The sequence below is a fragment of the Syzygium oleosum genome, unplaced genomic scaffold, assembly GCF_021117445.2.
Source record: "Syzygium oleosum isolate NSW1041296 unplaced genomic scaffold, Sole_v2.1 Sole_v2.01, whole genome shotgun sequence".
NCBI lineage: Eukaryota > Viridiplantae > Streptophyta > Magnoliopsida > Myrtales > Myrtaceae > Syzygium > Syzygium oleosum.
In genome coordinates, this window is record NW_026607485.1 from 36,109,306 (window position 1) to 36,135,789 (window position 26,484).

The 26,484-nt window shown below is 42.2% G+C and overlaps 2 protein-coding genes and 1 pseudogene across 2 annotated transcripts; 1 reads left to right on the top strand and 2 right to left on the bottom strand.

Moving 5' to 3' along the window:
* Window positions 1–662: 662 nt before the first annotated feature.
* Window positions 663–1,391, bottom strand: LOC115682869 (monothiol glutaredoxin-S1-like). Its single transcript, XM_030607228.2, has one exon. It carries the CDS (start codon window positions 1,279–1,281, stop codon window positions 970–972), a length of 312 nt encoding a protein of 103 aa, XP_030463088.1. The 5' UTR covers window positions 1,282–1,391; the 3' UTR covers window positions 663–969.
* Window positions 1,392–13,193: 11,802 nt separating this feature from the next.
* On the bottom strand, window positions 13,194–18,335 carry LOC130137588 (uncharacterized; annotated as a pseudogene).
* Window positions 18,336–23,899: 5,564 nt separating this feature from the next.
* LOC115682497 (monothiol glutaredoxin-S1) lies at window positions 23,900–24,637 on the top strand. The gene has a single exon (XM_030606732.2). The coding sequence runs from the start codon at window positions 24,042–24,044 to the stop codon at window positions 24,351–24,353; it is 312 nt and encodes a 103-aa protein (XP_030462592.1). The 5' UTR covers window positions 23,900–24,041; the 3' UTR covers window positions 24,354–24,637.
* Window positions 24,638–26,484: the final 1,847 nt, after the last annotated feature.

Sequence of the window (26,484 nt, forward strand, 5' to 3'; positions counted from 1 at the left end):
GAACATTTTCATGATTTTTCCATATAATCCATCTGGCCAATTTAGACCGGAAATCGCTGACATGATGGTCCACTTAATGTTGGCTATTCCACGTGGCACAGATAGCGATATGACGTGTCTGGCTCAAAACGACGCCATTTATAGGAATTTTATACTTTTTGTGATTCTTTTCTTTCCTTTTTTTTTTTCCTTTTCCTCACTATTCATCTTTCCAGAAAGAGCTGATGGGGTCGTCGAGGCGTCAACGATGGTTGTTAACCCTTACCTAAAATTGGGCGAGGGCATGGAGGCGAGGGTAACGAGGGATGTGAGTACGATCAAAGGTGAGGGCTCGAGGGCTATAAGTGACAACCACAAGCAAGGACCTATGGGCCATATATGTGATCGTTGCTCACAAGGCGAGAGCATAAAACAAGGGCCTGTGGGATTGTCGCTCGCATGTGGCCGGGTGCGTGCAAGCCTCACCTAGGGCCGGTGACCCTGGCTTTTGTTGAGGCCCCGGCGAACCTTGTCGGCCCTTATTAATTAGGTGACCGCAGACACCCGAATTCTCTTCTTCTTTTTTACCATAGGATCTTTTATTAATTAGGTGGCCCAAGAATCATCTACCAACGATCCTTTTGGATTGATGGATTGATAAAGATCTCTTTATTCTAAAGAAATTCCCGAAAACGATATTCATTCGCCTACATAAATTTCATGGGACTCACGTATCATTTGATGCCATAAGATTACATTTAGAGTGATATAATGCAAAAGAAAACAAAAGGACCTCACAAAGCAAAAGAGAAAAAAACCAGAGAAGAAGGCTGTCATCTTCCATAGCGTGCTGCCATTAAGGCTGGAAAACAAGGCTACCAAAAAGTCCGCCTTTTCATATTCGTAATACAATCTCACTTGTGTATGCTAAACGTATTATTGCTATAATGAGGGAAAATTAAAAAAGATGCAAATATTTAACTTTAGTCTCTATATCCAAATAGCTCTGGCCTCTCGGAGAAGAGGGACCAAAGTGCCCCTCACCTGGTGGCTCATGAGCTCGTTCGGGCCGCCGACGTACTTCTGGCCGATGAACACGGTGGGAACGACCTCATGCTGCCCGAGCTGGACTAGTGCGCACTCGATCTGCTTGCCGTTTGGGATCTCGTCGAGCTCATACACCGTTGGGTTCGCGCCGTAGCTCAGTATGAGCGACTTCACGGTGTGGCTCATGCAGCACGTGCTCTTGCTGAATATCACCACCGGCTTGTCCTTCACGAGCCCTGCCAGCACCGCGTCCATGCCGCTGGACGACAACGTATCCGAAGCCTTGAGATAATAGAGTTCGTGGAGGTGAGCTTAGTGTGCTTTGAGCTCGTGCTTAGGGTCTGCTGCTTGTGAGAAAAATGGCTTGGCTTTGAGGTCCTTTTATAGAAACTCATCAGTTATACAGTGGATTCACTTTTCTGTGCCGCTTATCTTTTGCAATTTAACTATGGTTTTGCAAGAATAATACTAAGAGATAAAAAGGGTTTATTTACAATCTTTGTAGGGGGAAGAACAATATTATGTGGAACCGTACATAGTCTTATTCCTATATCAACCTCATCATTAGGTGATGGCGACCCTAGTGTCGCAAGTTGCAATCTTTAGCTCGATGCACAGTGTATATAACACATATTTTAGGCCATATGTAGGAACTGAATTGTCATCTAGAACTTAAAAGAGTGGAATATATTCCCATGCATGCAGTGTTTTTACGTGGCCTGAATTGAGGACATATTGTCACGATGACGAAGAAAGATCCTAATCAATCGGACATCTCTCTAGAATGGTAATCTGGTGTTTTGTGGCATGAGCATTTGAACTACGCTGAATTTGTAGTATTCCAAACCCTATTCTTTTCTTTAGTTACAGCGGCAAACTCTAATCAAGGCATGGTTTGAGTTTTCCTTCCAATCAAACCTTTGATTGGTGGGTACAGATATGAATATCTCACATGCAAACTTAATTAAATATAAAAATGGATGATGCCATTTTTTTGTAACACCAACCGAAAAATTAGTTAGAGAAAGTTTTCTCCAAGTTTAGATGGAGAAAAAATATGGTCTTTGTTAAGGTGCAGTGAGGGTGTTAGGTGAAAAAAGTCACACTTTGAAAATGTGGTATAATGTGAAACAATTAATATACCATAATTGACTCATAACTCATTAGCTTAAACTTTTAAATGAATGTGATTTTTACTAAATAAATTGACGGACTCAGACTTAGACTCTTTCTTGGTGATGTCCTCGAGTGAAAGTACTAGCTAGTTTTTGTTGCATCGGTCTAACAAGTGGTATAGGAGCCGACAGTTGCTTAGTGGCAATTCCTAGTATCTAGCAACTTTTCGTTGAACTTGGCTAGGCCAAGGCGATTGAGGTAGAGGTCGAAGGGCAAATATTGTCCATGTTAAAATATGCCAAACTTGATTGGGCCAAGGTTGAAATTCAACTTGAGATAACACTAGTGCAAAACAACACCTAGATGAAGGGGGAGCGGAAACATATATTCTAGTCGGTCAATAACATATTACCTCAACACATATGTACTCTTGACCTATTTCTACTTTCAGGTCGTAAGACTTTACTGCTCAAACTATGTTATTACTCAAAACATCATCAAAACATCACGTTTACCCCAAAAAAAAAAAACCCAATACATACGTTGCACGATTTTGCATTATTCAAGAATTCGAATATTAACATTCACTCTCATATATAGGCACAAGCGTGCGCAAAGCACGTATATTTAGGAAGCTTTCGAGAATATGATTTTCAACCTATATTTTCGACCAAACAAATATAACAAACCAAAATAGTCATCACTTATTCACAAAATGTGCTGAAGCCAAAGATGCTTTACCTCATCTTACTGGCTTTGCACACTTTTCTACATATAACACAATCCAGAATCGCATTGCTATCAAATTCAAGTAAACCGAAAGGTGAAGGGAAGTGAGACAAAACATGAGATTCCGAGGAAGTCCTGCCTTTGATTGAATGGTAAAGTCCCACTATCATCTAATTTACAGAAACTAAGAAAACTCATAGGTCAACAAAAGCATCCGTACAAGGAGAAAAATATATTCCTATGAAGGCCCCACGACGTTATCGTCGCTTCTGCACATTTTGCGGTTATTCGATTTGGGAAGAAAATATTCTGCTGAGCTTGAGTGCTGATATATTCGCCGCGTAATGTGCAGTCAACGTCTGCATATTACAATCGTGTGATTCTTCGCCAATAGTAGCAATGGCCTATGGGTTAAACGATCGGTCGGTGATGTCTAGGCCAATCATAGCTTTGATTTCCGGTGAAATAATAAGAAAATGTTGCATGGTTCTTAGACTATGTGAACCAAACCCATCGAGACCGTTGATCGCACGTGCATTCAATTCAGGTCAAAATTATGAAATCTCTCGAGCAATTAAGTTTAGAGAATTTATGATGGGTATTGTTAAAATATGTATCGAGTTTGAATTTGAAAAGGAAAGTTTCATGATTCAAGTAGGTTTCTAGTTGAATGGTTTCCTAATGAAGAAGGTTTCTTAGAAAAAAGTTTCCTATTTTAAATCAAAGATCTTGTCTATGTATAAGAAGGGGATGTTATTTGTGAAGAGTATCTAAGAGGTTTCTTCATGAATTACACCTTGAAAGCCTTTAGTTTTGAAGCCAATTAAATCTTGTGTGTTCAAATTATATCTCGATTTTGAGCTCGAAAAGAAAAGTTTCTTAATTCAAGTAAGTTTCCTAGTTGGAAAAGGTTTTCTAATTGGAGAAGATTTCCTAAAAAAAAATTTCCTAATTTGGATCAAATTCTTGCCTATAAATAAGAAGGGGATGTTATTTGTGAAGATCATCAAGGATGAGCTTCTGTTTGTGAATTACATCATGAAGATATCCGAGTGTGTTGTAGTCGATTAAATTTTTGTGGTAAGAATTTGTGTAATTCTTTTGTGAGATTGAAAGATTATTTCGTGAGAAATTATGATGCTAAATTCTACGTGAGTTATTGGGTATAATTGGGGCTTGGGAAACACTGAGAGTATTTAAGTGACTTAAGTGTGGTTGTAATCTCCATTGCATCGCTTGATCTAGAGTGGAATTTTGTGCTGCTTTCCTCGTGGACGTAGGTCATTACGACCGAACCACGTAAATTTGGTGTCCTATTTATTTTTCTTATTTTGTTATATTATTGTTCGATCACTTGGCTACAGTAAGATTTGTTAATTCTTTTGTGAGATTGAGAGATTATTTTATAAGGAATTGTGAGGCTACACATTGTTTGAGTTATTGGGCGTAATTGGGAGTAGGGAAATACTGGGAGTGTTTAAATGACTCGAGTGTGGTTATAATCTCTGTTGTATCACTTGATTTATAATGGAATTCGTTGTTGCTCTCCTTGTTGATGTAAGTCACTACGACCGAACCATGTAAATTAGGTGTCCGGTCTATTTCCTTACTCTGTCTATTTTTATGATCAATCGCTTGCTTCAGGTGTGAATGGGGCACGATGCATCGCTCTAGTCACTACACCATTTGAGTATGTCTTGAGTTTTGGCCAACGGCTCGAGTGAGGATCGAATCTTGAAGATGTTAGATAAGCTCGGGATGGAGTTTGGTGAGGCGTCCAAGGATGAAGTGCTTGCCCCTAGTAATACTATAGGAGGCCATAGGCCGGCTATAGTCATACTTTGGAAAAAGTACTTAAAAAGTCCTAAACCTATTGCATTGATGCCAGTTTATTCCTTAACCTATTTTTGGAATTCAGTCCTAAACATTTTGTCTTTGTGCCAATTTAGTCCTTCCGGCTAATTTTGGTTGGATATTATTGACATGGACACCGGCCAGCCTACGTGGCATCGCCAACACTAACGTGGACAACTTTTAATAATATTTGATATTTTTAAATTTTTTTAAAATTTTTATTTTCTTTTTTCTTTTTTTATTTTCTTTCTTTTTCTTTTCCCCAGAGGCTAAGGCTAACGAGGTCGACCTCGCTGGCCACTGGCGAGGCTTGACCTCACCTAATTCGGCTAGGTCGTGCCTCGCCCAGCCGCCGGCGAGACTCGCCCTCGCCGGCAAGGCTCGAGCCCTCACCAGTGGCCAAGAGGTCGCAACTTCAAGCAAGGCCTTGAGCCTCCCCAGCGGCTGGGCGAGGCATGACCTCACCCGATCTGGCAAGGTCAGGCCTCACCCATGGTCAGCGAGGCTTGACCCTCGCCAGCCCACGCAAGGCTGCCCTCATGGCCATTCAGTGAGGTCGAAGGCCGCGACCTCATGGCCTCTAGTGCGGGCTTGAGCCTCGCCAGTGGCTGGGCAAGGTTGGCCTTCACCGTCGTTGGCGAGGGCGAGCCTTGCCAGCCCTAGCCTCCTTCCGGTCGCCAGACGAAGAAAGTGAAGGAAAGAAAAGAAAAATAAATAAATAAATAATTTGAAAAAATATTAAAATATTATTGAAAGTTGTCCATGTCAGCGCTAGCGATGCCACATAGACTGGCCAGCGTCTACGTCAGCAATATCATGTCAAAATTAGCTGGAAGGACTGAATTGGGACAAATGCAATATGTTTATGACTTTTCTGACATTTTTCCCTTCATACTTTGGTCACCCATAGTCGGTGGAGCCCCGGGCGCCTGGCCATGATAGGCATGGAGTGGGCACCTGGGTCTTGGAAACATGGGATTTAGGCTTGTTCTCAACCTATGTTGTGACATTTTATGAGTATTACATATGAGAGCCTCTCGAGGGTACTACTAGGGTTTCTCTCTTTGAGTTTTGAGAAGAAAATTCCTTTCAAAAATTGTGTGAAACACTAGGATAAAGTTGATTCGGTGTGATCTGAGCTCGGGATTAATTGGGTGTAATCAGAGCTTGGGATTGAGAGACATAAATTACCGCGTGCCTGTCTCTCAATCATTTCTCCATCATCTCGCGATTGTGGTGGATTGCACGGTCTCATTGCGCAACAGGTATAGACCATCGACACTTATATCTCTTGCAATGTATCAACGTACCAATAACTAATTACGACATCGCTACTTACGCACTCAGACAATCTATATTTTCTAGGGATTTAGATAAGCATGCATCAACATTTTCAACTCGAACCCAGTGGGCTGAAATGCCTTCTGTTATGTAGGCTTGTTTGGCACTTGACTCAAGTTGCTCAGCGAATCAATTATTCGACCGAAAACAGATAAAAAGAGAGACAGAAGATAAGATTGTTTTACTGATTACGATAATGTCTGAATATTACATGGATCCATGCAATCACCAAAAGAAGGACCCCACTTTTATCTCTCTTCCCCTCGTCTTCTCTTCTCTGTTTCTTTTTCTTCTTTTCCCCCTTTCTTTTTTCCTTTTCTTTTCCCTTCTTATTTAGAATTCGAGCCACCCGATCGAATCAGGGACGTGACGCGAAATGCATCCACTTTTCAACTTTGTCTAGAGATAAGAAAAGATATATAATATGCTTTTCCCTAGAAAAGACACCTTATGTAATTTTCAAAAGGTCAGATTCTGCCACGTGCATGCAGCCTGGAAAGTCAGACCATCTAAGACACATGGTTTAGATTGTCTTTTTTTTTTTCCTTCTATTAAATATTTACAGAGCCAATAAGCATTGGCATGTATAAAGTGCCAAAGATTTAGTAAGAAGTATTTATAGCAAAGGTTCTCATAAATTTAAGAGTTAATACCACGAAAAATCGTAAACGGATATACTTATGATAAATTTACTCCAAATTAATTTTTTGACAATCAAAAACCCCAAACTGGTACATTTCCGATAAATTTACCCCTCGTTAAATTGGATTAATACCACGAAAAATTACAAACTGTTACACATGTGACAAATGGAGGGTAAAACCTCAAATTGGTACACCCGTCAACTACCAAATGTCATTCAACTAAAAAATTTGACAGTAAAATTTAACGGAAACTAACAGAGGGTAAATTAGTTACGGGTGTACTAGTTTCGGATTTTTGGTGATAAAAAAATTAATTTGAGGTAAATTAGTTACGGGTGTACTAGTTTGGAGTTTTTTGTGATATTAAGTCTAAATTTAAAGTTGCTCAAAAAACGATGAAAACATGGGAGAAATTGGAACTTGACCGTAGCATCAGGTTAAGGTAGTTTCAAATGCAAAAAGGCTAAATCCCTTTTTTTTTACGTTTTCCTTTTGTTGGTGTTGGAGTGTCTGGCGTCATATAGCTGCTGACTACCATCCCATAAGTTATGTAATCCCTCCATGCTACTTATACCTTAACAAATAGTTTAGTACATCTACGGGTAATGAATAAGAATTATTTACTTCGGGTCTTGATTAATAGCGTTTTCTTATAAATTGTGGTGGAGATCCTCTAAATTAGGTGTACATTTGCAATTTTTTGCTCAAAATATTGACACGCTAACAATTCATCGAAAGACCTAGGTACAATCACATCCTCTCGCTTTCTCGGCCATCTGACCACGGCTCAGGAGGTGAATGGCTTAAGGGAACCTAAATTTTAAGGCCGGCGACCTCAGACCTGAGATTGCGACCTTTGCTCTCGAGGAGAGGGAGAGAGGGAGGGGCGGTTTTGGTAGAGAGGTGACAGGTGGAGGCGACAGGTGGAGGCAACGAGTGTGCACGATCTTTGTATTCTACATTTGGGGGGATATCGAAAATAAAAAAGGAACAAATTTCAGTCGTTCAAATCAAATCGATCTGTGTATTCTCCGTTTGGGGGAAAAATTTGAGATGTCTATTACGTCCCCAAATGGAGAGAATTCAAACATTCTTTTATGTCTCACACTATTAAAATTTACTTGTCCAAATCAAAAGACTATACTCGCGCATCCAAGGGAAATAGGAAAGCTAAACTTGTCGGAATCGTATCGGAATCCTTGGATAGCAAGTAAAGAAACTAAGTTGGAACCCATAGATATTTAGCACGACTCGCTTAGCTCACGATAAGACCAAAGTCAACTTAAGCGGTATTTCTACATTATACAATGTACATGAACCAGGAATTTTGCAATCCGAGGTGGGTTCCTGGCATCAAAGAGAGGGAGATTAGGGTTTCTCTGATTTAGCAAATCAAGCATTCATATGCACTTTATTCGCTCATCTCCTTTCTCCATGAACTATGCTCGCGTGCGATAACCAAAGATCGACCTTCAGATTATCTTTTCGGTTATTTCTCTTTCTCTATGTCAGGGGACCATTCGATGTGCGTTTTTCTCTGCGAAAAGGGACGATCACCTGATGCTTTTCTTCAAGGCAAAGCTGTGTTTCGTGAGGCGCGAAACACGCCGTTGTGACTCCACGATGGAACTGAAGTCTTCTCGATGTGTGAATATAATGCTTTGGAAGAACCAAATCTCGAGGATGATGATCCTGTCAATATGCACACTGTACCATGATATTTACAAAAGTAGAAGCATACGTGGTTTTTGTGCGGAGGGAGATTCCATGGAGACAGGATGAGGGTATATATATCTTTAGCAAAGGAGGAGGCTCCTTTATGTCTTTCTCACGCGATTCACTATTCCTTGTGTTTTTTTTTCTGTATTATTTTGGAAAGATGACTAACGTAGAATGGATATACCACGTGACATATTGAAATTATCTCATTTATACAATTAAGTTTTATCGATTTTAATTAATATACCATAATGAATGGGGATATTTGACTCAACCCCCCACAATGAATGGGGATATTTTACTCAAACCAACCCCCCCCCCCCCCCCCCAAAAAAAAACCAATATTGGTGAAAAGGTGGAAAGCAAATATAGGAAAATTGCCTAAAAATTCATAAACCTATTGTATGGCTGTCAATTCAATTGTAAACTTATCAATTCACCAAACGTAGAACTAAACTTTTTGACAATTTTTCAATGTAGTCCATCCGCCCGATTTAGGCCAGAAATCACTGACGTGGTGGTCCAATCAACACAGGCCATCCTACGTGGTACAACCAACATCTAACGTGGATGATCTTACATGAAATTATGTATTTTTAATTTATTTTTCCAATATTTTCCTTTTTCTTTCTATTTTCTTCTATCATTTTTATTTTTTCCTATTCTTTCCTTCTATACTGTTCATCTTCTTACCTCTGCCAGAAAGGGTTGACTGGAGTTGCTGAGGCCTCAACGATAGCCAGGGTTGCCGGCCATAGAAGGCCTGAATGCTCTCGTCGGACACGGGTGAACGACAATCTCACACGCCCTCGCCCCTCGCCTTGTGAGCAACGATCACAAATATGACCCATAGGTCCTCACTTGTGGTCGTCACTCATAGCCCTCACAACCTCACCTTTGATTGTCGCTTACATCCCTCATCACCTTTGTTAGCACGCCCTCACCTAGATCTGGACAAGGGTTGACAACCATTGCCAAGGCCCCAATGACCCTATTAGCTCTTTCCGAGAAGATGAGTAGTGAGGAAAAGTAAAGAAAAGAATAAAAAAATTATAAAATTTCTCTAAACGACATCGTTTTGAATAGAGTCAGACTCATCATATCGCCAGTTGTACTGCGTATGACGGTCAATGTTGATTGGACTGTCATGTCAGTGATTTTGGCCTAGGTTGGCTCGATGGATTACATGGAATAACCATGAAAAGATTCAAGACTATATTAGCTAAATTGGAAAGTTTATGACTAAATTGGTAGTCATTAGCCTGTCAAACGAGTGAGTCGGATCGATCGAAAATGATCCGACCCAAACTGACTCATTTTTATGGAATACAATTTTAGCGACCCTTATTCAATCTGACTCAGACCCAACCTGTCTCGTCCTAGGCCCACCCTTTCAAGTGGATCACTCTAGTCTTATATAATTATGAGATTTTTCGCAAGCGAAAGATGCTTTTTTCTAAAGTCAACATTTATAACATGAATGTAACATAGAAGGCATATAAATGTAAGGACACGCATAATATGAACTTTACTACTCATTTTATTTATTAACAGGGGTGATACATAGGGTGACTACACACTTGGGAAACTAACCACAACAACTACTCTAGTCCCGAACTATCAACATGGACCCATCAACCACATGAAACAAAAGCTATCACCCTGATACATGACTCAATCGAAAAAGTGTCAGTCGTGTCTTCCAAAAATGGTTCTTTCCCACTCCTCTATATCGGCCTCGCACTACCCCACTACTGGCATCATCGTCTGCTCCATCCTGTCCCAGGTGTGGGAGAGGTCCCACGAGCCGTCCACCAACGCGAACATAAATGGCTATAAACCCCAAAAGTATGGGTCCCTATGGGGACCGAATATCCACGGTCAGAATGAAGATGCACTTAACAAAAATTATCCCTGGGAAATAGGAGTCCACAAACTCAGTCAAGTGGCCCTCGAAATCAATGGGTACCCCATAACTAGTGGAGGTAGATGTGGGCAGTATCAGCATGGCTACAAATCTGTAAAAAGTTATCAACAATAAATAATGAGCGAAAGCTCAGCAAAGTAAACTCTATCATGCTATACTAAATAGATAATGTTAAGCATATCAACAAGATTAATGAGATAGACAACTAAACCAATCAACAAGCCAGCCATAGCATGCATAGACTCCCCTTTCTTGCTCTACTAACAATCTCCGGGCATAAAGATCACCAATCAATGGAACAGGCGATAACACGAGCATACGACGCATGTGTTTTATATCATCAATTAAGCATTAATCTCAACTCCAAGTCACATATATGGTGCCCTCACCGGCTACGCAAGGAGGATCCTTCCTAACTAGCAAGATCCGGTACGCCCTCCAGTCTGCCGCAGTATACGCCGGTATTCTCATCGGCCCGCATGGGCTTCGTAGTCCACTGACCACGGCATCCCGATCATACTCCTGGGGCATCTAGGGCATGGCGTCTCTTAGGCATCGTAGTCCACTAACCACAGCATCCCACATTCCTTACGGCTCCTCGGGGCATCTTCGTATGTAAACCGACGGCATCAATTCATCTCTTAGTCACACATTCACACGCACAAACGATCTTTTCATTTATCAAATGCATAGTTCACAAAGAACTGACAACTTACAGTGCACTCCTCAGACTCCAAATCAATTCATGAGTATTAATTAGACGGCTTCTCACCATTTCAATATTTGATTATGGGACCCCCTTACTTTGGGACTTCTAATTCTCTCATACTTCTAACCTATGACTCCTATATTTTTGAAATACGGGACCCTCGGCCCGAGACCGTGCCGGATGCCCGTTTTTTCCTCCGGTTGCGCAATCAGCTTCTCGATCACGCCAATTTTCCCACGGCCACGCCGCTGTTCACGCCGGGGCAATCGGCCCACCTCGCCGACCAAACCGGAGCACCCAGCCAATCATTCGGCTCGCCCACGACACCCAATTGATTTCCCGCCCTTGCCACGACATCCTACGACTACCAATATCGCCAACAAGCTTGGGAAAAAACATAGAATTCTTCGAGCTCTCAACCATAGCTCACCTTAGCCAGACACCATCGACAACTCCCCCTCCACATCTAGCTTTCACTTTTTCTAAACTGAGACCCAAACTCGACATGCAAGCACTATAATGGTTAGTATAGGGTGAGAGAGTACACTTGCCTCGACGGCGAGTGCGGCAACACGGCGCACATGTCCTGGTCTGGGGCGGAGAGAGAAGGAGAGCACAGAGTGGCGCTTCCGAGCTTGTTGTGGGATGCTGTCGCCGGTGTGAAGGGGAAAAACAGGATGACGATCGCTGGGCAGAGGGGACGAGGCGGCTGGTCAGGAGTGGCGTTGTGCGGTGGGCTGCTGCCCCGGCTAGTGGAGTTCCGAGCGGAGAGAGAGAGAGAGAGAGAGAGAGAGAGAGAGAGAGAGAGAGAGAGAGAGAGAGAGAGAGAGAGAGAGAGAGAGAACTGGCTAGAAGAGAGGAAAAATGAGGAAATGAAGGGCCAAAAAGGGGTTGTTCCCCTCTTGCATGAAAGGCAATTGGCCGTGTAGGGCGGTGGAGCCACATAGCCCAAGGCAGGCGCCACTTGGCGCTTCTCCTCCGCCAAGTGGCGGAGGGGAAGAAGAAAAGGGAAAAAGAAGAAAAGAAAAGGAAGAAGGGGGCGGTGGTGTTCCGGGCAAAAAGGAGAAGAGGAGATGGAAAGAAAAATGAAAGTGAAGGTGGAGCGGCAGAACAAAGAGAGCAGGGTCGTGTGGCGACGTGGTGTTGGAAACAGTCGGTGCGGTGGTGAATGAAACCTAGAAACACGGTTCACGATCCCAAAGACGATAATGGCGGCGTTAAAATGACACCCGAACTTCTAAGTTCACATTTCCATATTTCCATCAATGAGCGCCCTAATCTTTTAGGATCCTTTCATTCCTCTAAGCAGATGAAAGTCCAGGATGTCACACAACCCAACTTGGGCTCAAATTCTCATCAATTTTTCTCCTTAAATTGTTGCATTTGGAGAACAGCCTACTCCATGAATTGGCTTGCTGAGTCGATAAGGGAGCTCCAATGCTCGGATGTCTGTGGACCTAAGCACGGGCATCGGAGTCTTGGGCTTGACCTTGAGTGACTTGGAGCCAGCCTCTATGGACCTAGGTCCGATCGCTAAGGAACTACGCTAGACCTCCATGGATCCAGCTAGGTGACAGTGACTTGGGCGAGGAAGTTACGTACCCGGGCTTGACCTCAAGGGATCTAAGCCCGACCTCCATGTGCTCAAGCACGAGCACCATGTTCTCGAGCCATGCCTCAAGGGACCTATGTGAAGTGAATATGAGCGGAAGTTGATCGTTCTACGAAGATCTGGAAAGTGCGAATCGCAAAACCTCGACCCCCAATCGAACCTGTGATTGGTAACCTCGGTATAAACGTGACCTGTTGACGAACTTGTGTCAACCAATCGACGTTATAGACGCCACAAACAAGAGAATTCGCTATCCTGCTCGATTAGTCAAATCGACCGCCACAAGGAAGGCCTTGATAAGGTCAAGTCCACAGAGAACTCAAAAAAGAGAAGAACCTCTCGTTACATTAAAATGAATCATCTGTCTCCAAAGAAACCCTAAACACCCTTTTTATATGGTGTTAACCCTAAACGCAAAAATTACGAAAACGCCACTAGAATTAATAAAAGCGCTTAAATAAATAAAAAAACTTAAACTACTCCGAAACGAGAAAAAAAATGACATCTGTTATGGCATTAGTGGTGTGTAATAATCAGCGGCTCGTTTCCTTGCAATTGACCAAATTTGATCGTGTTGCGCCAAAAGATCCAAGATTCTTCACGTCCCGATCCAAGATCGCTTCCACTCCAAAGATCTCGAACCATGATGCCAACAGCTTGCTTGAATTGCTTCACCCTTACTTGAGTAATCGGACCAAGAGAATATGACAATGGGTCCCTAGCACCTCCTCCTCGATATGGCACGATGTCCACATCATTCCCTCCCCTGTGCAAAGGATTTGCCCTCAAATCATCTCATGCATCGAAAAAAGTTAAGTCAGAAACATTGAAAGTAGCACTAATACCATACTCACCTGGAAGGTCAAGCTTGTAGGCATTATCGTTAACCCTCTCCAACACCATAAACGGTCCATCCCCTCGCGGTTGTAACTTAGAAAGTTACCGCTCGGGAAAACGCTCCTTGCGCATATGAACCCAAACCCAATCGCCGGGCTCAAACACTACTTTCTTGCGCCCTTTGTTGGCTTGCTTTGCATATTGTTTGGTTTTGTGCTCAATATTCAACCGCGTCTTCTCATGCAATGCCTTGACAAATTCGGCCTTCCTAGAGCCATCTAAGTCCATACGCTCATCAACAGGCAAAGGGGTTAAATCCAATGGAGTTAAAGGATTAAAGCCATAAACAACCTCAAACGGTGTAAATTTAGTAGCAGAATGCATGCTCCTGTTATATGCAAACTCAACATGTGGCAAACAATCTTCCCAAGACTTTATGTTGTTTTTAATTATAGCACGCAACAATACCCCTAAAGTTCTATTAACTGCCTCAATTTGACCATCAGTTTGTGGATGACAAGTAGTAGAAAATAAAAGTTGTGTACCTAACTTCTTCCATAATGTTTTCCAAAAGTAGCTAAGAAATTTAGTGCCTCGATCAGAAACAATGGACCTAGGCATGCCATGCAAACACACAATCTCACGAAAGAACAAATCAGCAACATGCGATGCGTCATCGGTTTTATGATAGGGTATAAAATGAGCCATCTTTGAAAACCGATCAACAACCACATAAATAGAATCCCGACCATGCTTAGACCTAGGAAATCCTAACACAAAATCTATTGAAATATCAACCCAAGGATGCTTCGGAATAGGCAAAGGCATATACAAGCCATGTGGTTTAGTTGTAGACTTAGTTTGCTTACATGCAATACATCTCTCACAAATACGTGCGACATCTCTTTTCATGTGTGGCCAATAAAAATGTTCATACAGCACTTCATAAGTTTTATTAATGCCAAAATGTCCCATTAAGCCACCACCATGCGCCTTTCACACCAACAACTCACGCAAAGAACATTTAGGCAAACATAACTTGTTCTCACGAAAGAGATAGCCATTATGCCTATAGAATTTTTCAAATGCAGCGTCTTCACAAGCTTCAAACACTCTTCCAAAGTCTTCATCATCAGTATATAAGTCCTTGATATGCTCAAAACCTAGACATTTTGCTCCTAGAGTAGTTAGAATTGCGTACTTTCGAGAAAGTGCATCGGCTACCACATTTTCCTTACCTTTCTTGTACTTGATCGCTTATGGAAAAGTCTCGATGAACTCCATCCATTTGGCATGTCTTTTATTCAACTTTTGCTGTCCCTTCAAGTATTTTAAGGTCTCGTGATGAGTGTGGATCACAAACTCCTTTGGCCATAGGTAATGTTTCCAAGTCTCCAATACGTGCGACATCTCTTTTCATGTGTGGCCAATAAAAATGTTCATACAGCACTTCATAAGTTTTATTAATGCCAAAATGTCCCATTAAGCCACCACCATGCGCCTCTCACACCAACAACTCACGCAAAGAACATTTAGGCAAACATAACTTGTTCTCACGAAAGATATAGCCATTATGCCTATAGAATTTTTCAAATGCAGCGTCTTCACAAGCTTCAAACACTCTTCCAAAGTCTTCATCATCAGTATATAAGTCCTTGATATGCTCAAAACCTAGACATTTTGCTCCTAGAGTAGTTAGAATTGCGTACCTTCGAGAAAATGCATCGGCTACCACATTTTCCTTACCTTTCTTGTACTTGATCGCATATGGAAAAGTCTCGATGAACTCCATCCATTTGACATGTCTTTTATTCAACTTTTGCTGTCCCTTCAAGTATTTTAAGGTCTCGTGATGAGTGTGGATCACAAACTCTTTTGGCCATAGGTAATGTTGCCAAGTCTCCAAGGCTCGCACCAAAGCATACATCTCCTTATCGTAAGTAGGATAATTCAATGTTGCTCCACTTAATTTCTCGCTGAAATAAGCTATGGGACGTCCTCCTTGCATTAACACGGCTCCAATTCCTGTACCAGAAGCATCGCACTCTATCTCAAAAGCAGCACCGAAATTCGGCAAAGATAACAAAGGAGTATTAGTCAACTTATCTTTTAACAGATTGAATGCTCTCTCTTGCTCTTCTCCCCATGTGAAACCCACGTGCTTCTTGATAACTTCGGTCAAAGGTGCGGCAATGGTACTGAAGTCTTTCACGAATCGTCGATAAAAACTTGCTAATCCATGAAAGTTGCGCACCTCACCCACAGTCTTAGGTGTCGGCCACTTACGGATTGATTTCACCTTTTCCTCATCAACCTGTATACCATCAACACTAACAACAAACCCTAGAAACACTAATTTGTTAGTCACAAAAGAGCATTTCTTTAGGTTAGCATATAATTGTTCGGTCCTTAAAATCTACAAAACAGCTCGGATATGTTCAATGTGATCATCAAGGCTTCGGCTGTATATCAAGATATCATCAAAATAGACAACTACAAATTGACCAATAAGAGCACGCAATACATGGTTCATAAGTCGCATAAATGTGCTAGGTGCATTAGTTAGTCCAAATGGCATGACTAACCACTCATACAACCCATACTTGGTTTTAAATGCAGTTTTCCATTCATCCCCTTCTTTCATCCTAATTTGATGATAACCACTTCTCAAATCGATCTTAGTAAATATGCTAGTACCATGCAATTCATCTAACATGTCATCTAACCTAGGAATAGGATGTCGATATTTTACCGTAATGTTATTAATTGCTCGGCAATCAACACACATTCGCCATGACCCATCCTTCTTTGGCACCAACAAAACAAGGACGGCGCACGGGCTAAGACTTTCTCGCACATACCTGTGCTCCAATAGTTCACTAACTTGCCGTTGAAGTTCCTTTGTCTCCTCGGGATTGCTTCGATATGCGGGTCGATTAGGCAGTGGCGCACCAGGTATCAAATCGATTTGATGTTCTATGCCTCGAATCGGGGGTAACATTCTAGGAAGCTCATCAGGAAAGACATCTTCAAATTCCTGCAATAAAGACATAATAGAGCTAGGCAAACTCGGGTCAAGATCGTTAGTAGTAAACAGTGCCTCCTTGTACAAAAGTACAAGCATCGGTCGGTCTAGAATTAAAGCTCTCCTCACTTCGCTGGATTTTGCATAGAAATTCTTTTGCCTCTCTTCTTTTCTCTCTCCTTTTCCCTCGGCTTTTACCACTCTTCTTCCCTCGATCTCTCCCTTTCCCTTTCCTTGTGTCTCGGTCTCTCCTCGCAAACCCTTGGTTCTCTCACCTTTTCTCTCCCTCTCAACCTCACGTTTTAGTTTCAATTGATCCTCATACACCTCACTAGGTGTCATTGGCACCAAGGTATAAGTCTTCTGATTCATTACCAATGAATATCGGTTAGTGTACCCATCATGATGTACCTTTCGATTATATTGCCATGGCCTACCAAGTAAAACATGGCCTGCTTGCATAGGTACAACATCACACATCATCTCGTCCTTATATCTTCCCATCTCAAATGGAACTCGGACTTGCTTCGACACCTTCACCTTTCCACTATCATTCAACCATTAAAGTCTATATGGTCTAGGGTGTTTTGCGGTCTTTAACCCCAACTTCTCCACCATGGTACAACTTGCCACATTCGCACAACTGCCCCCATCAATAATCAAACTACAAATCTTGCCATTCACCACGCATCGTGTATGGAACAAATTGTCACGTTGCTGGTGTTGATCCTCCTCCTTGGCTTGAACACTAAGAGAACGCCTAACCACCATCAATTCACCCTTTGCTGGCATCTGAACATCACTACACTCCTCTAATGGTGGCATGTCATCATCCTCTTCCTCCCTTTCGCTTTTTGATTCAACATCATTATGTCCAGTCATGATCATCACCCTCCTATTAGGGCACTGATTTGCCATATGACCTCTGCCCAAATACTTGAAACATTTAATATCACGAGTTTTAGTGTTAGGATTTTCAATTTTACCTGAAGCCGGATTCGAACCAACTTTGCCATTCTTCTCTTTCTCCTTCAAAGTTTCGGCCTTGGGGTTGTTTCTCTTCCAATTCGGCTTATCATCTCTCTTCCAATGGGACTTCCAATTCGAGCTTGAACCTCCACTACTTTTGTAATTTCGGTCCAACTTCAATTGCCTCTCAACTTTGATGGCATTATCCACCAATTCCTCCAACTCAACATAATGTTGCAGTTCCACCACCCTCGTTATATCTTGGCTTAAACCACTCAAAAATCATGACATTGTGGCTTCACGGTCTTCTACCACATTAGCACGGATCAAGGTAATCTCCATCTCCTTATGGTACTCTTCCACGCTCCTATTGCCTTGTGTGAGATTTTGTAGCTTATGGAACAAGTCTCGGTGGGAATGGCTCGGTACAAAACGCATCCTCATCACTGTTTTCATCTCATCCCACGTGTCTATCGGCCTCTCACCATTGCGCCTCCTGCTAGTCACAAGCTAATCCCACCAAATTATAACATAATCAGTGAATTCAACAGTTGCGATTTTTACCTTCTTAAGCTCGGAATATCATTGGCAGTCAAATACCAATTCTATTCTTTTTTCCCACTCTAGATACGCATCGGGATCATTCTTTCCTTGAAAAGATGGAATCGTCATCTTGATGTTGCCAAGCTTATCATCTTCTCGATGTCTAACCCCTCGGCCTCATCCTCCGTTCCACCTCCCAAATCGGCCATCTCGGTCTTCCTCCCTGTCAGCCTCAAACTCATCATCAAATTGCCGCTGCCATCTAGGTCGTGTTCTAGATTCATCTCGCTGATTTCGCGGCCTCCCCCATGGTGGCTCTCGATCTCCGTCAAGCCTCGTCTCACATCCCATAACTCGAGTACTAAGTACTTCAAGTTGCAATCTCAACTGTTGAATGCCTTCCAAAATTACATCATCCCTTTGTTTAGAAGCATCTTCCTTTTGATTTACGCTTTCTTGATCGTGTGAGATGACTTACCTGCAAGAAAATGTTAGAAATAAAAGAAATCTCACCAAACACTCCCTCATGTGTTTTGCTCAAGGTATTTGTCGCTCCCCCTCGTGTTTAACTCAAACTCAATGTTGGTTTTTTTTATTTATTTAATTAAGCTCACATACTCTTGCCTTTTACCTCTCGTATTCCTTTCTCACAAGTTCTTTATCAGACTAAAAATCGTTTTCTCATCCAGCTCACAACAATCGACCAAACCACCAAGCAGGATCAAAATAATTCGTCAACCTTTCACTAATTGTCAAATTCAAACTCAATTTTGATACTTTTTTTTTAATTCAGTTAGATCCAACTAACAAACGAGTCGTCTTCTCGATTCTTTTCGGTTGATTTTTTTTTTGTTCGGCTTGCTCTTTTTTTTTTATTTGCCAAATCCTTTTTTTTTTACGAACTCAAATACAATCAAAACACAGTAGGACCGAAAAGAAAAAAAAATGCAGCAAGAAAGATTTGGATCCCTAATTTGGTTAAAATCTGAGATCCTAGTTCAATAATTCTCAATTTGCCGAATGAAAGTAACAAAATTAGGATAACTAGACCTTGTAGAACCTGGGCTCTGATACCAGATGAAGAGAATCTGAGCGGAAGTTGATCGTTCTACGAAGATCTGGAAAGTGCAAATCCCAAAACCTCGACCCCCAATCGAACCTGTGATTGATAACCTCGGTATAAACGTGACCTGTTGACGAACTTGTGTCAACCAATCGACATTATAGACGCCACAAACAAGAGAATTCGCTATCATGTTCGATTAGTCGAATCGACCACCACAAGGAAGGCCTTGATAAGGTCAAGTCCACAGAGAACTCAAATAAGAGAAGAACCTCTCGTTGCATTAAAATGAATCATCTGTCTCCAAAGAAACCCTAAACACCCTTTTTATATGGTGTTAACCCTAAACGCAAAAATTACGAAAACGCCACTAGAATTAAAAAAAACGCTTAAATAAATAAAAAAACTTAAACTACTCCGAAACGCGAAAAAAAAATGACATCCGTCACGGCATTAGTGGTGTGTATTAATCAACGGCTCGTTTCCTTGCAATTGACCAAATTTGGTCGTGTTGCGCCAAGAGATCCAAGATTCTTCACGTCTCGATCCAAGATTGCTTCCACTCCAAAGATCTCGAACCATGATGCCAACAGCTTGCTTGAATTGCTTCGCCCTTGCTCGAGTAATCGGACCAAGAGGATAGGACAATGGCTCCCTAGCACCTCCTCCTCGATATGGCACGATGTCCACATCACTATGCCCCACCTTTGTGGACATGGGCCTTGCCATCAAGGAATTGGGCCCGACTACGATGGACCTAACTAAGCGCCAGTGACTTTAGGGCAGAGCTGGGTACTCGAGCATGATCATTTAGGACTCAGTTAAGAGCATCAAGGTCCCAAGTCTAGTCTCGGGAGACATGGACTCTGCCTCGAGGGACCTAGGCCCGGCCTTAATGGAACCAAGCCCGGTGCTAATGACTTGGGTATGCGAGTCGGGTACTTAGGCATGGCTACCGAGAACCTAGACATAGGCACCGGGGTCTTGGGCTCGGCCTTGAGGGACTTGCGCCCTACTACCGAGGAACGGGGCCGAGCCACAATGGACTCGAGCCGGATGCTAGTGGCTTGGGCATAAGAGCCAGGTGCCTGGGTAGGTCCACTGAGGACATGATCTCGGGCTTGGCCTAGGTCTTAGGCCTAACCTCAAGGGTCCAGGGCCCGGCTTTAAGAGAACCGGGCCCGACCATGATAGATTTGGGCTAAGTGCCAATAAACTGGGCACGAGAGTCAGATACTTGGGCATCGTCAAGGACTCAAGCATGAATCCAAGTTCTTGGGCCTAGGTTTGGAGGACTCGAGCACAGCCTCTGTGGACCCTGGCATGAGCACAGAGGTCTCAGCCCTAACCTGAGAGACCTAGGTTGTCTCTATGGACCTGGCCCCGAACTCGACCGTAGAGGAACTACCCTAAACCTTGATGTACCCAAGTCGGCCTCAATGAACCTAGGTCGAGTGCCAATGACTTAAGCGCAAGAGCTAGGTACTTAGGCATGGCAGCCGGCTACCTAGACATTGGCACCGAGGTCTCAAGCCCAACCTTTGTGGACCTAAACACAAGCATAGGGTCTTGGACCCAGCCTCAAGGGACCTGGGCCTAGCCTATGTAGACCTAGACCCAGCCACGGTCTCGATGAACCCAAGTAGGGTGCCAATGACTTGGGGACGGGAGGCGAGTACCCATGCATGGCCGCCGGGGACCAGGACACAAGCACAAGAGGGTATTGCTCCTTAAATAAATGGGTGAATAAGTGATGACTACTTTGGTTGGTTTACATTTGTTTGGTTAATTACATTTTTCTTTGGTTTAAAATCATATTCGAAAGCTTTCTAAATACATTTTCGACCCCCTTTTTCGAGAATTATATATATGTACTTTGCGCACACTTTGTACCAATAAATGCAAATTAAGAGAGTGAGTGTTAAGATTCAAATTCTTGAATAATGTAAAATCATCCAATGTATTGGTAAACATGATATTTTGGTGATGTTATAAGTACATAACACACCTTGAGCGGTAATGTCTTATGATCTTAATGTAGAAATCGGTTAAGATTTTATATGGGAATAATTACCAAAAAAAGTCTTAAACATATTGCACTTGTGTCAATTTAGTACTAAACCTTTCAATTTGGCCAATTTAGTCTTAATCCTTTTGAAAATTTGCCAATGTAGTCCATCCTGCCATTTTGGCCGAAAATTATTGATGTGGACAACGGTTGTCTTACGTGACACTGATGACGCTAACATGGACAATTTTTGTATTTTATTTTTATTTTTTCTGAATTTTTTTATAATTTTTTTTCTTTTTTTTTTCATTCTTCCTCCATGCGAGAGCTAGCAAGACTCGCCTCGTAGGGGCGACAGGCGAGGTCACCTCGCCGACCTCAAGCAAGGCTTGCCCTTGCCAGCTTCGCATGAGGCTCAATAGACCCGAAGCCGACAAGGTCAACTTTCATCGGATACCAACAAGGTTACCTCGCCCCTGCGAAGCGAGTCTTGCTCGACTGGCGAGGTCAGCCCTTGCCGACTCTCACCTATGGCCAATCGTTATCCATCGAGGAGGCCGACAACTGTGGAGGAAGAAGGAAAAAAAAAAGCAAAAATTATAAAAAAAATAAAAGAATAAAAAAATATATTAATAAATTACAAAAATTGTCAATGTCAGCGTTGGCGGTGCTACATAGGAAGGCCAGCGTCCACGTTATGGATTTCCAACCAAAATTAGCCAGATGGACTACATTGGCAAATTTTCAAAATATTTAGGATTAAATTGGCCAAATTAAAAGGTTTAAGACTAATTGGCGCAAGTGCAATAGGTTTATGACTTTTTTGGTAATTTTCCCACGTCTACCTCAATCGCTTTGCCCCACCAAGTTTAGCGAAAAGCTAATACATACTAGGAGTGGCCATTAATCAACTATTGGCTCCTATACTACTCATTGGATTGATGCAACAAAAATTAGTACTTTCACCTAAGGACATCACCGAGGGAGAGTCTAAATCCGATATCGTCAACATATTTAGTAGGACCCATTTTCATTCAAAAATTTAAGCTAATGAGTTATGGGGCAAATATGATATATTAACTGCTCACATTACACCACATTTCTAACGTGGGACTTCTTTCACCTAACACCCTCACAAGTGCACCTTAACAAGGACCATATTTTTTTAGGAAAAGTATCAAAAAAGTTTTAAATCTATTGCATTGATACTAATTTAGTTCTAAACCTAATTATATTGGTACCAATTCAATCTATTCGGCTAATTTAGTCCGGAAATCGCTAACATGGACTTTTTAAAATAATTTTTTGAATTTTTTTTATTAATATTTTCTTTTATTTTTCCTTTTACTTTATTTCTTCTCTTTTTCTTGCTATTCTTCTTTTCTTTCCTTTTTTTATTCTTTCCTTCATCTTCCCTTCGCCAGTCGCCAGCCTCCACAATGACTGGCAGAGGCCACCGGCGAGGGCAAGGGCCAGGACACCCTTGCCGGCCATTGGGGAGGCTAGCCCTTGGCGAGGGCTGGAGGAGGCCACCCATGCCCTCATCGGATCTGGCAAGGGGCCTTGAGACGGTGAGGCCGGCGAGGGCATCCCGGCCTTCACCGGCCTTTGGTGAGGGCTGGGTGAGGGTTCCCTTGCCGAATCTAGCGAGGGACCCCTTAGCTGGCCTCTGGCGAGGGTTGCGCGAGGGTGCTCTTATTGGATCTAGCGAGGGGCGGCCTCGTCCAGCCCTCGCCAAGGGCCGGCCTCCCCCGTGGTCGGCAGCCTCGACCGGTCATCGTGGAGGCTAGCAACTAGTGGAGGGAAGAGGAAGGAAAGGAAAAAAAAGGAAAAAAAAAAAGAAAAGAAAGAAAATGAAGGAAAAAATTAATAAAAAATTTGAAAAATTGTTTTAAAATGTCAACGTCAGCAATGGTCGTGCCACGTAAGACGGTCGGCATCCACGTCGGCGATTTCCGGCCTAAATTAGTCGGATGGACTGAATTTGTACCAATGTAAAAAGGTTTAGGACTAAATTGGTCTAATTGAAAGATTTATGACTGAATTGGTGCCAATACAATACGTTTAGAACTTTTTTTGTACTTTTCCCTATAGTTTCTCCATCTAAACTTGGAGAAAACTTTCTCCAACTAATCTTTCGATTGGTGAGTTACAAAACATTTTTATATCTAATTAAGTTTGCATATGTGATATTCATATTTGTACCACCAATCAGAGGTTTGATTCAAGAAAATTTCCCCAGATCAGGGACGAAGGAAAACTGAAACCATCACCTAATTAGAGTTTGCCGCCGTAACTAAATAAATTTAAAAAATAATAGGGTTTGGAGTACTACAAATTCAGCCTAGTTCAAGTGCTCATGCCACAAAACACCAGATTACCATTCTAGAGAGATCTCCGATTGATTAGGATCTATGTTAGTCTTCGGGCTCATCGTGACAATACGTCCTCAATTCAGGCCACGTAAAACACTGCATGCATGTGAATATATTCCACTCTTTTTAAGTTCTAGATGACAACACAGTCCCTTCACATGGCCTAAAATATGTGTTATATACACTGTGCATCGAGCTAAAGGAGATTGCAACTTGTGACACTAGGGTCGCCGTCACTTAATGATGAGGTTAATATAGGAATAAGATCTATGTACGGTTCCGCATAATATTGTTCTTCCCCCTACAAAGATTGCAAATAAACCCTTTTTATCTCTTAGTATTATTCTTGCAAAACCAAACTTTAAATAAACGGCCAAAAAAAGGTGAATTCACTGTACAACTGATGAGTTTCTATAAAAGGACCTCAAAGCCAAGCCATTTTTCTCACAAGCTGCAGACCCAAAAGCACGAGCTCAAAGCACACTAAGCTCACACACACGAACTCTATTATCTCGAGGCTTCGGATACGTCATCGTCCAGCGGCATGGACGCGGTGCTGGCAGGGCTCGTGAAGGACAAGCCGGTGGTGATATTCAGCAAGAGCACGTGCTGCATGAGCCACACCGTGAAGTCGCTCATACTGAGCTACGGCGCGAACCTGACGGTGTACGAGCTCGACCAGATCCCGAACAGCAACCAGGTCGAGCGCGCGCTGGTCCAGCTCGGGCGGCGTGAGGTCGTCCCCACCGTGTTCATCGGCCAGAAGTACGTCGGCGGCCCGAACGAGCTCATGAGCCACCAGGTGAGGGGGACTTTGGTCCCTCTTCTCCGAGAGGCCAGAGCTATTTGGATATAGAGACTAAAGATAAGCATTTGCGTCTTTCTTCAGTTTTCCCTCATTATAGCAATAATACGTTTAACATACGCGTGCGAGATTGTATTACGAATACGAAAAGGCGGACTTCTTGGTAGCTTTGTTTTCTAACCCTAATGGCTGCACGCTATGGAAGATGGCAGCCTTCTTCTCTTTGTTTTTTTGTTCTTTTGCTTTTTGAGGTCTTTTTGTTTTCTTTTGCATTTACCACTCTAAATGTAATCTTAAGGCATCAAATGATATGTGCGTCCCATGAAATTTATGTAGGCGAATGAGTATCGTTTTCGGGAATTTCTTTAGAATAAAGAGATCTTTATCAATCCAAAAGGATCGTTGGTAGATGATTCTTGGGCCACCTAATTGATAAAGGATCCTATGGTAAAAAAAAAATTAGAGAATTCGGGAGTCACGCTCGGTATGTAGATGACTTAACAGTCAAAGTGTATTGAACTCACACGTAACCGGTGCAGCCAAACATGGCTCCCGAGCATGTTTAACTTGCATCGGATGTAGATACGCAGCATTGCAACGACATGTCGCAATTCAAGCGAATGATTCGAATGGCAAATTTCAGATAAGCAGCGAGTGCGCCGAGAATGACCGGTGATTCGAGTTTCGAGCGACGTGAGATGCATAAAATCTTATAATTCTTATACGTGAGATCCATTAAATCTGTCTATGCTCAAATCAAACAATAAGCGGTGCATGCAACTCTTTTGGCTAAAAGCTGGCACGCACTGTAGGCTACGCGATTTCACTACCAATGAAGAAGGATTTCAATTCGTACTTGTTCAATCGATCGTCACGTAGTCACGGCCAATCACACTTAATTTTAGAAATTAATATGTGTTTTAGTAGTATTATTGAAATCAGATTGGCCAAAAGAAGAAAGTTTAGGCCTGTTGACAATGGCGGAAAGCCAAATGAGAAGAGGCAAAAAAATTAGGCCCGTGGGTGCACGTTCCATCATCAACAGTCGAAAAGTATTTCCGCTCGAGGAAAATCTCACCCTTAAAGTGGGGAATATTCTTCACTACGTGCATCAAGACCAGAAGCTTAAAAAAATATAAAATATAAAAACCACCCCAATTTCCCTTTCTCGAATTTGTTTAGCCGACACCAACGTCAGGAATAATTGCCCTAAAATGACGGTAAATTCAACTCTAAACTTTCAATATGGTTAATAAATTAAATCTTTTAACCGTTTACAAATGTAATCCTTTCAGCCAAATTATTGATGTTAGTGCTGACCACGTAGAAAGAACTACATTGACAAATCGTCAAATAGGTTTAAGACTAAATTTGCCAAATTGAATAATGTAAAAATGAATTGGCCGCCTAGATAATTTTCCCTGGACGCCAAAACGTCATTTTTTCCAGATACATAGGCAACTTTCGCGTGAATAGCGTTCTTATTTCAAAACGTGCAACCGCAATTATGGGATTAACAATAAGAAACGAACAGTTCGATATGCATTGTTGAGATGGCAGTGAGCTCCATACATTGCTGGAGTTCATGGCGTTCTTTTCATGGCAGAACTCATCTGTTTTTCCGGTTCGCATAGATTGAACTCTGAATGGGAATCGATTTAGACATGCGTAATTTGCGCACATGACGATATGCGCTCTGACATAGATGTGTACACTCGATGTAAAAACATTATGCAACGTGTCGTTAAACAACTTACACTGCCGGCGAGAATGGAAGGAGGCGAAACAGAGAATTACATTGACAATCCATCGCTATCCATATGCAAAGTTATTGAGGAACTAGAGCAGAGAACAATCAAGAACAGTGTCTACTTTTTCAAAGTACGACCAACAGACAGCATTTTCACCAATTTCTCAGAACAAAGAACGTTGAAGACGGTGAATTAATCATCCGGGGTCATTGCTACCGTGTTCCTTTCCCGTTATGAGTCCGTAAAAGAAAGTGCAGCAAAGAAAAGATCAAACCTGCAATGATGCAACTCGGAAATGTACCTCCGGTTTTAGCACTATAGAAAGAACTCAAAAGCTTGGCGGACCACCTAGAAGCAAGCCTGTTGGAAACTCCAACCAAGCTCTTTTGGTTACAACTAGGAGACAAGAATATTAGGCACCCCCTCACAGG